General features: G+C 28.4%; 1 protein-coding gene across 5 annotated transcripts in view; it reads right to left on the minus strand.

The window, feature by feature from the left end:
* Positions 1 to 1,328: 1,328 nt before the first annotated feature.
* Positions 1,329 to 16,803, minus strand: part of garz (Sec7 domain-containing protein garz) — a 201,682-nt gene continuing 186,207 nt past the window's right edge. The window contains exons 37-40 of one of the 5 annotated variants that reach the window (XR_012758824.1): positions 9,888 to 10,091; positions 8,033 to 8,093; positions 3,993 to 4,172; positions 1,329 to 1,971 (exon numbers count right to left, since the gene is read on the minus strand). Coding sequence is in view for 3 of the 5 variants with exons in the window: in XM_075382294.1 (XP_075238409.1) it covers positions 1,877 to 1,971; positions 8,033 to 8,093; positions 9,888 to 10,091 (360 nt within the window). In the remaining 2 variants the exon portion in view is untranslated. Of the gene's footprint in view, positions 1,972 to 3,992; positions 4,173 to 6,762; positions 6,895 to 8,032; positions 8,094 to 9,887; positions 10,092 to 11,626; positions 11,729 to 13,446; positions 13,974 to 16,803 lie in introns of those variants that run through there. The other 4 variants (XR_012758825.1, XM_075382294.1, XM_075382295.1 and 1 more) reach the window with 4 other exon arrangements.

Raw genomic sequence — 16,803 nt, forward strand, 5'->3', positions numbered from 1 at the left:
TATGAATATATAAGGAGGCTTTGAGAATAAAAAATTGGAAGACATTTTGTTGGATTTGTCCTAGCATTCTTGGAACCACTGGTAATGTTGGAATTTTACTTTACAAAATTATTATTAAACATACAAGAACCTTGCAAAATAATCTTAATACATCACTCAAACCATTGTGAGAAAGAGAAAGATGAAAATCTCGATCAGTTCATAACCATTGGGAGGTGCAGCCCTCTGTAATATTTATGTTTAAAAATAGATGCATAATGGAAAAAATTAAACTGCCATTAAATTAGATAATAATTTTTAATTAAATTACATTGTTCTTGTTCACCATGATCAAAACTGATTAGAAATTAGGGTGGTATGATTTTTGCAAGGAGCACAGTCCCTGCAAATATTTTTTTGGTACTTAGTAGAAATCATCCTTGTGAAAAAGTATAAGAACCTTTTCAGTTCACTTGTCTCAAAATTCATAGAACCATTAGCTAACCTGGATTGCACTCTTATCTGGAGGGCGCACTACTCCAAAACTGCTTTTGCATTAATGGAGTGAACCTAGTGAAAAAATTATAGGAATTGATCATTTAAGGTGTCAGGTAAAATGAGAGCAAAATAACTGACTTACAATCAAATAACTGGGGAGTGGGAGGCCTAACACACTAATTATTTTTTAAGATACAAAATATATCAAACATAAGGACGGAGGCCTTGGAAAATAAATTACATAAGAATCTGTTTTAATACCACTTGAAACTGAAGTTTTATGGCAAAAGTGGATTGCCAACAAAAAATGAAATAAATAATTTTTTTTGTTCTTCATCTCCTCCAACTAATGCAGATGTCCTGGACATCCTTGTCCACGTAGAGGTATTAAACAAAAGGTGCAGTAGGAATGTTTTTTTCTTATCTATAAAGATTCAGTAATGCAGAATCACATGTAAGTCAGAGAACAAAGCCATTGACTGAAAAATAACTCTAAAAAACTTTCACATTTTGATAGGAAATCTGATGAGAAAATAATAATATCTGATAATGACCCTCCAGATGAATCACACAAATGAAATTAATGCACATCAGTTTTTAAGCCCTGAAGTCACTACAAAGAATAATCTATTCTTTGTATCTATCAGTACACAAAGGTATTGGTATATAGTCACATCCTTAATTTTCTGTAGTAACACAACATATTTAATTGAGAAATATCTTGAAAATGTTTGTACAGCTTTCTAAGTAAAGTAAAAGAAGTGCATGCAACGGTCCTAGTTCTTGCATCGAACAAATGTAATTTTAAAAATATTTTTATCAGGTTAGTTTCATTCAATAATTATAATAAAGATAAGTGAGCATTATTTACTATACAACATAAATACAATATACATTATAAGCCTTATGTAAATTCCCATAGAAGAAAATAAATCATACATAGATAATATTTACCACTTAATAACTTTATCATTATCATAACCTCTACAATATGTCACTGAAATAGTTTAAAATAGATATGAATTATTAACACAAGTAATCTGTCTTTATCATGATATGAAAAATAAATTTTAACTTAAGATTGTATACATATTCTTTTCTGACAGAAACACTTCTACTTAAAAATATTAAATGTTTAAAATATACAAGAAAAATAAGTGTGTATGTATGTATGTATATATATATATATATATATAAACACACACACACACACACACACACACACACACACACACACACACACACACACACAGACAAAATCATTTAAAACATGATGTAATCAGACACCATAATGTATAATTACATTCAAAATTGTTTTACACTTTCTGTCACTAAATGCATTATTCGAATTTACAATAAAAACCTTTGAACACCTAAGTTTCATTAAAAATGTCTATAATTATTGACTGTTTGGAGGTGCTAATACAGGTACTGTAGGCAAAGTTGAATTCTCCAGCAGATTAGCGCTTAACAATAATGGCATGCTTGATATTCCTGTAAATAAAACCATTAAGTTAAAGCTAAATTCACGAACACAACATAAGTTATAATAAAAATAGATACAGAACAATAGATATATACGTATATAAAATAAATAATTATACTGAATTATACTTAATACTAAATTATACTAAAAAATAAATAATTGTGTAAGAAACAACACACACACAGTCATACACAAAATTTCTAACAAACCAATTATGTTTGTTTATTTATTTATTTACAGCAGCCACCTAAAAATAAGAACTAGTTTACGATGGTCAATTTAGATTAAGAGCTGGCTCTAAGAAGATACATGCATGTATACAGAGCTATTTTTTGTTTTATGTTGGATATTATGAAAACTTCAGGAGATACAGTTCTGTGATCAGTTTTATTTGATTTTTCAGGTTAAAAACATAAAAAACCATCCGGTTTACCTCTTATATAAGTTTCAGTATGAACTCATTACACCAAGAAAACTGAAATCCAGGCAAAATTTTTCACTAGCTGTAACTCGATAACAAAGTGTTTTTTAGATATATGTTTGTATGAACGTTCTCAAGTAGAGCTTATTTCAAACTCTACAGTATATATATATATTTTTGAAAGATATAAGATGACATGAGGTATTCCAAATGTAAACTACGCCTTCTTAATGGTGACTGTTGGGAAACAATTACTTTCACAACAATATACTAGCAGCTTTAACGTGACAGTTTATTGCTGGCAATTGTCAATCACTAATTCAGCCAAGCTATCTTCACCTGATGCTTTCATACAGCATATAAAATTATGTTATACATAAGCATAATTTCATGATCCATTATAGTCAAGTGAAAGTGAACTTCTTAAGTGGTGCATCAGCCATTTCATTGGCTAAGATTCCTACGTAGCTAGGCACCAACAAGAAACTGAGATGTGGAACATGGCTACTGAAAACAGGGACACAAACATGAATGTCTGTAATTATTTCATGCATTGCACTGGTGAGACAAATACATAAAATCTGTATCCAAGAAAATAGGTCATAAAGGAACATCTAATGTAACTGCAATGGTTAAATCCATCAATGTAAATCACTTCACCTTACAAAGAAGTATCTTTTCTTTCAGAAAATCTATAATAATATTGCATGCTTATTGTCTGTTTTTCTTATGACTAGTCACGTAAGTAAATATTAATGAACAGTAAATTTAGCATATAGTTTCATACTAAGGAAAGATAAAACAAATATTCACCAAGCTTGAATAATCATAAAACTAAATTAAATGGGAATCTGTGGATTAAGCCTGAAAATAAAAATGAAATCACACAGAAGATACTAAGATTGTCCCTTTACGACACATGTAAATCATTATTGGTCAGACTCAACCAGAGAGGGAAAGGCTCACCATTCTTCATTAAAATGCTTACTATTTGACTAGACAGGAATGATCCAGTAGCAAATCAAACAAGATTTTATGAATGATATCCAACATTCCAAGAATTGTGCACTCTGAGGAGTAAACTACTAATTGAATTTAGACATTACAAAGATTCAGTAAAATTTAAGTACACATATTTCATCTGCACCCCAAAAGCTGTTACTATAAATGTTATGCTGTTAGTTGTTAATCTATCAAAATCTTTTAAACACTGATTTTGAGTTCTCCTACATGTTTAATTTAGGCCATGCATTCATAAAGCAGACCTAAATTTATATGGAGTGATACTGAGATTTTTTTGTTGACTAATTTCACCTTATGATTTGTTTCATAAATGAAGTTTTGAAGCAAACATTTTGCAGTTGTCATGGATGTGATGAGATGTAGGCTGCTAAATCATTTACATATAATGAACACATGAATATGGTTTTTAATACACTTTATAGTATTATTTACAGCCACAGGAAATTAAATTATAGAAAATCAATACTTTAAGGTATAACATTTTCCAATGTAAATGGTTCTGAAGTTAAAAATTTTGTTCTCAAGGAATCTTACTATGAAGCCCAGAAAATTGCCATCTACATCCCATTATTTTAAGATGCTCACCATATTTCCACAGCAAGTCAATTTGTAAGCCTTTTCAGAATTGAAGAATACAGCAAATGTGGCACTGGGATTCAAAGTATCCAATAAAAAATTCTGCTTCAAGAGTAAGTCAGAGATCCAAGGGAGATCTAGCACTTGAAAATCTGCACTGCTCTGATGCAGTAAAAAAGTTCTCATCTTCTGAAAATATCATATCAGAATGTATATTTCACCATTAGCTGGAAAGAATTTCTGGTTTCTTGAATAAGCAATGTCAATATTGAATCTTAAAATACTTATTTTCTTTCTTATTGGTATCTTATTTTTTCAATTTCATTCTGGATTGTTTAATTTGTCATGCAATTATTATGGTTATATCACCCACCTCCTCAAAGAGTGACAGTCTTATAAGAATACCTTTTATTAAAATATAAATTATTAGTATTGAAAAATGAAGTAGAACTCATTGTAATAATGTCTGGTTAAGTGCTAACATATGCAGTATGGATTCTTTTGTCTGTTTAATAGTATTAGTCACATAGGTTTTACTACTATTATACCATACTGAGAATTCACCTGCACCTAATAGCAGTAGTATCTTACTTAAGCTGTAACTTTGAATGAATATTATCTTATGGACATGTTTTATTGCTTTCATTCTGTATGTTTAACTTGCTTAGAATTTTATCTGTTATTTCAAAAGGAAACTGGTAGCAGTTTTAAAAATGATAATTTTTAACATCATTAAAAAATTTTATTTAGTTTATAAATCATACACATATAATTCATGGGCTTCTCAAAATCTGTGTAGAAACCTCATATTTTTTGAACAGAATGTTAAAGAAATTCTTTATTACCTAATTACTTTTCATTCTATTATAACCAACATAATATTATTTTAAAGTGAAGTGAAAGTAAGTAATTATTAATAAATTTTTGTTTTGAATACTCATTGTTGATCACTACAATTATGAATCAGTTTTGTTTAAAAATGAATATATATATGAGTATTTGAAATTTGGAATAAATCTGATCATCTTCAGACAAGTATCTTAAACAAGTATTGATCTCTCAGATCGCAAACTTTATATATGTTTTCCAACAATTCTTTTCTAGTCCACAATAAGAAGATAAACCTGGTGATAAGATATTCTAAAAGACAACATCAACTTTGTTTTTTAATCTTAACTTGCATTAAACAGTCTTGATTGATTGTCAGTTACTAACACTGCAATAAATTGTAATTAATATAAGAAAAAAAATTGCATCTGATCACAGACTGGCAGTTATAATAAAAAATCAGAATTGAAGATTGTCTAAGAACTGAGATGTCTTTTGAATGCTCAGTTCTCTATTTATTATCTATCAGATGGTTAATTTATTTATTGATTATTAATAAAGAGAGAATGTTATAATTCAATTAGTAATTATCAAGGTTTTAATCAAAACAAATTTTCTTTCTCTGTATTTCAGTCCTAATATCCTAAAACAATTTGAAAGCAATCTGATGCAATGAAATTTTTAGGTGGGTAATTGAGTATTTAGGTGGTCTTTTTTTAATAAGTTACCCCAGAGTATGCTGATTGAGTATTTCAAACTCAGTATCAGTCCCTCAGTTTTAAAAATATAGTTTTTAAATTTCTTTTACTCATTTTTTAAGTGAAAAATTTTCTGGGAATTCAATTAAAGCAAAGGAGATATTTAAAAAAAAATTAAAAGTTGTGCAATGCACACACTATAAGACGATATACTCTCTTTGAGAAAGGAACAATTAATATATTATTTAAATATCACTAATTGTTGATTAATCTGAAAGGATGGTGCAGTGTGAATGAGGTCTAGAAAGTAATTTCTCAACTTTCTGATAAGCACTTGGACCTGATAACTTTTTAGTAGTACTAAACTCATATTTTACCTGCAACAGTGGTTTTGCTGTTTAAGAATACTAACTAATCAAACTTTTATTGAAAAATATGACCCTATCTTGTCTCAATAAACAAATACATTTATAAAAATTTTTTATATAAGTCTAGTATACATTTTAAATTCTTCATCCATAAAATTTATTCCAGTACTAACAATCAGAAAATCAGTAAGCTGTCAGGGATTTTTTGTAATATAAGAAAGGCATTTATCATAGTAAAACATTCTGCATTATCTAAAAAAAAAAAACTCTATGCCACAGTTGTGTGTAGTATTATGGTTTGCTGGATTTAACCTCCTCACCAGCAAATCACAAATGGCTCGAAATTGTAAATTTGCAAGAGAGTATTTGGCCTCAGGTAAGCTGCATTTCCGTTTTGGGACATAGCTTATTTTTGGTTATATAAATAACATTTTTTTAAATTTTAAGCATATAGTAAAACAGAAACAATAGTTATCATAACTCAGCTTATATTCAAGAATAAAATAACACATCCTGACCCCTGTAGGGAAAGTCACCCCCCCCCCCCTGTGACGATCCCAAACCACTCTATTTCTAGCCCTGACGGGCTTTACTGGAGGTCGTCTTTTGTACCCTCTAAACCTCATAAAATAACACAAAAAAATAAAATCTAATAAACTATACTTACTCTTTAATTTCTAACAATCAAATATATAGTAAATCTTATCTTACAATCAAAAGCAACATAAGTTAAGTGCATCATAAACTTGTTTTAGGAAACGATTCTACATTATAAGAGAATAAAATTACATTCAAAATAAATATTAATAAAAATGGAAGAGAAAAACAACATTAAATAAGAATTTCTTTTTTGGCGGATTAAAATACAAACAAGAACAATCTTACCTTGTCAAATTATTTACAATACAATGGGAACAGTTGAAAGACATTATCATGCAATAAGATGAGATGATGTATCCAGTCATTCCAGCATGCTTCCAAGTGAATACCATTAAAGAGTCAACCAACTAGTTACATCTACATTTAATAGAAGAATGTTATGTTACATACATATCACATGAACCTCATTCCTAAGTATTAATTAAATTGCAAACGAGACAAAAAACATACACTTAACTTGCCAATTTTACAACTAATTTCAGTTACTGGTTTTACAATGGTAATGGAATGGTTTTATTATGAGATTTATAATAAATTATTTTATGTATGAACTTGATACTTTTTTAAAACACAATTTTGTCAGTCAAGATATTTTTACTGATTTACATCCAATACATAATAAATTAGTTCAGTATTAAAAATTAATTTAAAAGAAAGCATTATATAAATATTATTTAGAACAAAGAAATCACAACAGAAATACAAAAAAAATCAGTTTTAATTTACATTATAGCAGAAAGTAGATGAGTGAATCTAAGCACTAATCATTTAAGTCATACATTATTTTTAAATAAAAAAACCCAACTACCAAATTTAATACAATTCAAATCATAAGAAGCCCAGAAGAAATCTACATTAATTAAGCTATGCAAGAAATACAGTCATTCTAACTAAAAGCATTCTATATTTTATCTAATTATTACATCATATTTTATAAAAATATTATTTACATAAAATTCTGAAAAAAAGGGAAAACCAACTATAAGAAAAAAAAATAGAATAAAAATACACTACACTTTCCTATAATTATGAATGCATAGTACAACAGGTGGCTTATTGCTGTGCTTACTGGCTGACGACTGGCTTACCACGCTATTAACTATCCTGAAAATATCTTATACTAACTGCATACTACGTAAGTATATGGAGCTATACGAGATGTCTTCATAAAGGAATGACTATCTAACTGTTCCACCTGTCCTATCAGTCTATCTCTCCTGCACGCAATGTGCACAACTATATGCCACCCACTATAACACAAGATGTCTTAAAAGTCTTACTAAAAGAATTCATAAATCTAATAATAATAATAATAATTAAAATCAGGTTCATATGCTAAGCAATGTAAACAGTCTATCAGTGAGCTTCCGAGACAAAAATAAATGTCAACAGCATGAATTAGTTAATTACTTGCAATTACAATACATTAGAAGTAAGAGAATTAAACTTATTTTCCTTCAGTTTCGTTATTACTTAAGTACAAAAAGTCACGTACCTGTAGTTGGAGGTAGGACAGAAGACTGAACAGTATTTTGAGAAACTGGAACTAACAGAGGCTAAAAAAAACATAAAAAGAACTGTTAGAATTAAACATTTTGTTGTAAACAATCATAACATAAAACTACATTTAAAACATGGAGTATAACTTTACAAAATACGCAGAATCTAACACTTTTTACGGTATAGTTTGAACTCTGATGTAACAATCAGCAAAAAAAAAGAAAGAAAAAGAAGTGATTCCCTCTGCATAATTTACACGTTACTGAATTTAAAAATTCTTACTAAAACTATCAAAATTTACAAAAAGTATGTAATATCATACTTTTCAAATTTTTTAATATAAGCAGTTTTTGCCAGAAAATCTTAATTTAGTAAGTCAATTATTTGAAAATTGAATTAAAATTACTGTACTTATATTAATAGTAATTGCATTAGTATTACTATTTCATAATTCATCAATTTGTATTCATTTTATATTCAAATAATCTGGCAGAATCCTGTATTTTATTAAAAAAATGGTACTGTTATAAATGCTCCATACAGGTTTAAAATTCTAAATAATTCCTGAATTTAATTCTTCATTTACATTCAAAATTATAAAGTTTCAGAAATATTAATAGTCTATAATTTTAACTATTAAAAAATAAAATAAACAAAAACAGTAACATCAATGTTACAATATAATCTTTTATGGCTAACACCATACAAAAAAAAAAAAAAATAAAAATAAAAATAAAGCTCTCAATATAACCTAAATGTACTGACAACTTACTATAAGAACAAATGTGAAAAAATAAATAAATAAAAAATAAAAAAAATAAAATAAAATAAATAAATAAATAAAATAAATAAATGAACTACATATAACAATATTTCAACCAGAGACAGTAAGTTTGTAATGGTCAATGAACACCATTTGATCTGTAGTTAGGTGTTGTGAAGTAAAAAAAAGTTATAAACTTGTAACAATAAAAAAATACAGTGATATTAAACAATATAGGCTATGGTCATTAAAAAGTAATTATTTAAAAAAAAAACAGAATTTTTAACATTTTACAGTGGTCACAGCAGTTTTATCTCTCGTGCAGTTTTAATTATGAAATATTAATGTATAATGTAATATTAAGCGTGAAATATTCTTAATTTAATATTTTAAGCAGTTGTATCTCTCATGATTAGGAGATTAAATCATTTTGTTTCTTCAATAAATTATCATTCATTTTTGTATAGTATATTATGGCATTTTGTTTTTTGATCAAAGAACATTATTAAATTATTAAAAAAAGAAAGATGAAACAGATGATAAAAAATGCCAAAAGATAAAATAAAATAAAAAATAAAACGAAGTAATTCAAAGACTGGTTTATCTTGGGAATGGCCTGTACCTGTACTGATTTTTCAAATTCACTTCCATATGAATGTGAGTTGTGAATAGCATTATATGCAGGTTCTGATGGACTACTACAATATGAAAAAAGGAGAAAAAATATCCATAGAACTAAATGGTCAGTCACATTTATGTCATACATGCCTTGTGACACAGATGTGCATAGTTTTATGAAATTAATCTTTCAAGGAGGTGTAGTGACAAAGGAAAAAAATATGGTAATTTTGATTTTTATAAATCTATAATTCAACACAGAACTTTCTTCCAAGAATTTTTAGAACAATTTATACTATTAATTTTACTTTCTGCAGCATAATTAACCATTTCAGAATTACTTTTATTATTATTACCAACATTTGGCAATCAAATCAATTCTTATAACAATGAAACAATCACTGTTATTGCAATATACACATAAAAGCAGTTTACTTCTATAAGAAAAGAAAATAGAACAAATTCTAACCACATCTTGGTAAAAGAACTGGGCAGTTGAAGGAATGTTTTTTGGATTTGTATCAGCCATTGAATTTGCAAATCCTGAGTAAACAGGTAAGGGAGATGTTGTCGCTGGTGCTACAGGAACTGTTGAATTGACTACTGACTGAGCTGCTGGAATGATTGGTGGTTGAATAGGTGGAACAGGAGGTCCAATCGGTGTTGAAACTAGCTGTAACAAAACAAAAGCCCACAATACAAAAAAATAATCATTTGTGAATCACATAGATCTTATCCGATAACATAATAAATTTTATTTTAGAATTCTTGTACACCTCAACATACAGGATGAACAAACCAAATCCGATTCTTTATTCTAATGCGTTAATACTGTTATAACCTGGCTAATAACGGTCAATTTGCAAGCATACAGAGCCTGTAGCAGTAAACAAAATCATGCACATGACCTAAATTATTCAGAATATTGCGAGAATAACAATTAAAAATGTTTATATAATTACAATTTATTAGTTTAAGAACATCAGTACAAATAGACAAATCAATAATAATAATAATGACGATAATAAACAACTAACAATAATAAGAATAGTAATAAAAACCACAATAATAATAAAAATCAATAAGAATAATCAACAAATTATATAAAAATAAAATAAATAAATAAATAAAATAAAATAAAATAAATCAAGTAAGGACAGGATTTATTTACAGGTAGTTAAATCATAAAAGCCAGAATTAGTTCAATTGACTAAAGACATTATAATGACCATTATTAACACCTTTAGCAACTGATAATGTATTAACTACCAGATAGGACAAGTCTAAAGTTCATGCAATCCCATCAAATACAAATATCTTTCCTGTTTAAATAACCCTAACAATTAAACCGTTAACCTGTTAGGGTTCCTAACAATTTAACCTGTTAGGGTAGTTAAACAGGTTTAACTACCCTAACAATTTATGAATGAATTTAATAGTTTATTCCTTTTACTAATTGTCAACCAGTGACTCACCAAACAACTTCCTACATTCATCCACTGTCCACACTGGAATGCTTGTGATGTCATTTCAATCGTGTCGAATACTATGCTTATACTCACTAAATACTAGCCTTTTACAGACCTAACTTGCCAATACTGGAGTATAGTTGTATCCTCTTGACCTGCAGAATCCGACCCAAATTCCTTAATTGTTGAAGCACGAGAATTATCATCTGCGCCTTTACATTTTCCCATAAATTCCTACTCTGGTCCGGTAACCCTTTTCATTGAACAACAGCTGTTGGAGGTGACAGTATTACAAAGAACGATTGTTAAATGGACCTGTTAGCCTTAAAAAAGGATCCCTCTGAATTCCTTTCATTGTTATTCTACTACTTTCTTAATTGGCAGGAATCCGTTCCTAAGGCCTGTTATACTGATCTTGTTACAGTATAATAGTGCTACACAGAAAGTTAAAAATAATGCTGCTATTGACACAGCCAAGCCAATTTAGTGTTTCAATAACAATCTAGAAAGTGTGTATGGTGAAATCAATAAACCTTTAAAAGTATATTTATCAAACTATTATTAAAATAACTTTTTTTTTATTTGGGTCATTTTTATCATATATATTCAGTAAAATTTTCCTTTTGCCTTTAAAAGGAGTGAATCATGTAAATTAATGCAGATATTTAAAAAAGGCAAGGTTTTCAATAAATAAAATTCATGTTACACAAAGAAAGATATACTTACTAATTCAAAAATGATTTCAATAAAATTGAAACAAGTAATATGAGGATCAATAAAATACAGAAAATTCATGGAACTATTAAAAATCGCACGAATAAAAAGTACAGCGGTATAGCATCTGTTAAAAATAAAAGTTCTTTAGTAACATATAATATACATGTCAGTTCACTATGAAATAAGTATTTAAATAACATTAACTTATGTCAAATATGTTATAAAAATTATTGATGGCAGATAGCATCTGAGGGTCAGTCCATATTAAATCACCCATTACTAAAAAGAATTGCTGGTAAAATTGATTAGTTTTGTCTTAAGAGTCTTCCACATTTAGAGAGTTGAAAACAAGAGTTATTTTATTTTTAGGATGTTTTACATTCTTTTCAGTGCCCAATTTTTCACTTTTTTGAGGTTTTCAGAAACTTAAATAACATCCTTATTTTTAAAGATGTAGAGTTCAAACAAAAACCATATTAACACATAAAATGTGCAGATTATATCGAGAACACACTTTGGCCTGAAATGCAAACAAAACTATAATACAAAAAAACTAATTGAAAATGTAAATTACAAAAACACAAAATCTCCTTTAGAACTATTTTTGAGAAAAAATAGACTTTCCTTCAAATTGTTTATGTGCAGAGACTCACAAGAGACAAGTTCCTGAAAAATTTTCAGACCTGGGAGTCATATCCTTACTTTTCTTTTATCCTTGAGAATACACAGTTGAAGCAGCTTTTAACAAGGTCATTTGTAACAAGCAAAAATAAAAAAAAATTAATTTAACAAGCTAATAACAAAGTTACAAATTATACAAGCAAATAACAGTTATAACAGGCAAATTATTTTCTTTTGAATAATAAATTTGTTCCCTGAGTAATAAAAAATGTGAAGGATTTTAAAATACAGGTTCAGAAATTAAATATTAAAGTCTATGTTTAAAAAAAAATTCAGTCTTGCTACAATTGCAACTAAAGAAGATTATGAGCCAGACGACAAACTACCACTCCTAAGATTCTACTACCACGAATAGGTTTGGACCACCAATTCCAAAAATGTATTTAACAGATGTAATATGGATAAGTTTGTGCAGGCAATGATGTATTAATAAACAGAAATCCAGCAGATGAAAAAATAATTAATAATTGAAATACAGGCAAATCAGCGAAAGCAAAGAAGACACGATGACTTGAGAATCTAGTCATTTTTGTCCATGAACTTCAAGACAGTATAGAATTGCTAATGATTTTTTTTGAAACAGATAAGTCAGTGAGTTTGTAAAATGATTAAATAATTTAAACATTTTTTTTTTACGATTTCAGGTATAAAAACAAAAAGCAAGCAACTATAGCCAATTTTAAGCTAGATTTAACATTTTTTTTATGTAAGCCTACATTATTGCATGTACCAATCATTCTTTTTAAGAGTGTTTAAGTACAGTATTAAGGTGTACAAGTTACAGTGTTTTTTCTTTCAAAAATAACTCCTCACTAGTTTTAGGTAAGTTTACAATTTTTTATGCAATATGATTTTAATTTCTGTTTTTAATTTCAGGTAAATTTCTTATAAAATGTTGTATTCTTTAACATGAGTATCAGTTATTTACATATTTACAACTGTTTTAGTTGCTTACTTTCTGAAGATTTTTTCTGGTATGATATGCTCATTTGTTTATAATGAGCACCTTGGTATAACAAGCACACACTGCCAGTCCCTTGAATCTTGTTGTAACTGATTTTAAGGTATTAATTTTGTATAATTGGTTATATTCAAACTGAAATAATTCAAACAGGACACATCACAAAAATCTCAAATTTTCATAAATTTTCATATATTTTAATATGAGGAGCATAAGTTCAAAAAGTTATAAAATCACATTTACATCATACAGCTTAAATTTGATTATTAAACCATATCAAAATGTTAAAAACACATAACTGGCAGTCATATATTTCTTTAACATGTTCGCTGTGAATAATGCACTTGTGCGTTGGTGACGATAAATGCATTGCACGGATGACGCACTCATGAGTTATCAACTTGAAAAATCATGCACTCTTTTCTAGGCAGATTATATCACTCCACATCAGTTTGCTTAATGAATTCGTAGCGTGCTTGTCTTGATATAGTTTAATTATGTTCCGTTTTTAGACTGCCAAATTCCTTGTTTTTATTTAACGTATTAGTGATATGTTAAATGTTACATGATTTTGTTAATGTTTTTGCCAACTGTGAAAATAATGTTCATGAATTTAGTGTAGTAACAACAACTTTTACAACAAAAGTTTCAAAATCCTGAATTTTAGCTGTTTCTTGAGTTGTGATTTTTTAACGTAGTTCTACTCCAATGTTTTCCTCTTTTATCCCTAAAACACACATACAATTTTAGATAAATAATTCATATCAAGAAATATAAATCGTTCGAATGAATGAATCATTCATGTGCTGCACGCAGCCGTCTGGTGCACCACCATTGGATTGCTCTGCGCCAATAGTAGCTAAAATAAAAATGTGAGCACATACAACAAACAAACAAAACCATGTACCATCCTTTTTTATGGGAGATATGTTTATTAATAAATTAAAATGTTTACACACATGAATGTCATCCGCACATCAAAAATATAGATGCAATATGCTGATGATGCACAAGTGCATCACACATTTTTTATCATAAAAGGAAGGATTATGTTAATTTTAAGAAAATTTTCCTATTTCCATTACAGTATTTTCTAAACAAATAAAAAAAATTTTTTAAATCAACATTGGAATAATACCTGGTATGAACCCATGCAGTGAACGTCTTAATGGAATTATACTTAAAATTAAAAACACAATGATTATTATTTTTTTGTGGTTGATCAAGATGTAACTAAGGTAAATTGATAAGTAATTTTGTATAGAATTTTTTACTGATGCTGAAATTGTGGCCAGTAACAGTACAGTAACAGTTACAGTAACAGTAACAGTGATAATAATTGGTACCCATAATTATCTTCAGAGTTAAGAAACGAAGGTCTTGGATCATGTGAATGAAAGAAGTGTTTCAGCAAGTCATTCATTGTTTTCTCACGTTTTATCCCTTATTTTCCCAGTCAATCATTTACCACCACAAATGCAAGCTGATTTCATTGCTTTGAAATGAAAATCTATCATACTTTAAAATAAATATACTGAACAATGGAGACTATGAATACATACAACAGTTTCTGTTAAGTTTTGAGGTACAGATCTGTTATAAGACTTCTGAAATTTTTTTATAAAATCTCTTATACAGTTTTAAGCAGTTTGGTTGTATTTTCCTCTGTTGAGACATAAAGAAAAGTTATCACTGAAAATTAAAAAATTAAAATTTGTAAAAAAAGTTATGTATAACAAATATTTTAATGTAATCTTTAATTATAATATCGCTATACAAAGTGTAAGTGTCTATAAGAAGCTTGCACTTGTTTATTAATATTACCTGAAATCTACATTCCACTACAATTTTATAGCATCATCGTACTTTATAAATGAAAAACATTTTAAAATTATAAACATTCATAAACAGTAGTATCAAACAAAAAATTAAAAATATCAAAGTACAAACACTGAAAAGTACTAGCTTGATGTGTTTAATAAATTTATAAATCACAATTTTATATGTTGAATGTTAGGACCATCTTCTATATAGTCACATTGTTCTGTCTATTCAAATTGGGTTTGAATTCTGATCATGTTTATAATTTTTTATGCATAATAAAATTCAAGACATCCTCCCATTTACATGAATTGTAAATGAGGGGGCCCCCCCCTCATTTGGGGTGTCATAAGGCATTAACTTGTTAACCAAGCAAATAAATAAATACAACACTAATTGTAACAATTTTTTTACACACACACACACACACACACACACACACACACACACACATACACACACACACACACACACACACACACACACACACACACACACACACACACACACACACACACACACACACACTTGATAAAATTAAGATGAAATAACAAAATTTAATACTATTTTGTCATTGGTGACCAATCCAAAATGAAAAGCAATGCACCCAAGCAATGCAACTGAAACTTAAGTCTTATCTTTAAAATTACTTTTCAATTTCTTCCTAATAACTTTTACAGAATATATAAAAGTTTATTTTTATATTTAATATTTATATATTTATATTTAAACAATATAAACTGTATGACTTTCTTGTGAGATTAAATTCATAGAATCATATAGCTTTATCCTTAATGTGAAAACCATTACATTTAATGTGAAAACCATTACACATGTAAAAAATTCTGTAAGAAACTACTTTGAATAAAATTTTTAAATTTAAATTGTGATTTCATTTATATGCGTGCTACATACTGTAGTTCTAACAGTTGTAGAAGACCCAAGTTAAGTCACAAATCACTCCTGCAAATGGTATTGACCATTCCCAAGAATAACAAACATACTATGCCAATTTACAAGGAAAGAGTAGTGAAGGGGTGTTTTGTTGTCTTCTTCACTAAGCTGATGTAATGTTAAACCAACATATACATATCAGCATGCCAAGCAACTATATTACATATTCTGCCTTACAAGTTACATCCATCTTGCATAATACAAAAATTGGCTATATAAATATTTTTTCCCTGGGAGCCCAGACACAATATTACTATTGAAAGCAATTAAAAATTAAATAAATAACTAAATTGATGTAAAACGACTGTTCCGTATAATAAAAGCAAAATAAAACCACAATAAAATATAATATTGAAAATCTAACTTAAAACAACAAGACTGGAAGAAAGCATTATAATAAAAATCAAATATTTGAATATAGAAGCACAGCCTTAAGAAATAGTAAGACTTTGGATGACATTGCCATATTGCTTCCTAAAATATTTCTGATATTAGCCCCAATTTTAAATTTCTGACACAATGCTGCATAACAGAACAGTCCACAAGGATCTGGTGCAACATTAGTTGGTAGTCGCAGCAAATACAAATGGGTGCATTAATCTGAGACATCAAGTTGGCTATAGAGTAACATTATCATTCTCAGAAAAAGTAAATCTGGAGGGTACCTGTTGCATCTCAAGAGAATTAAACGCAACACAGCCATAAGAAACACAATGAATGTTAGGGAATGAACTACTCCAAATAAAGTTCAACTGAATTTATGAAATGTTTTATTTTATTGA

The sequence above is a fragment of the Lycorma delicatula genome, chromosome 1 (genome assembly GCF_047948215.1).
Source record: "Lycorma delicatula isolate Av1 chromosome 1, ASM4794821v1, whole genome shotgun sequence".
NCBI lineage: Eukaryota > Metazoa > Arthropoda > Insecta > Hemiptera > Fulgoridae > Lycorma > Lycorma delicatula.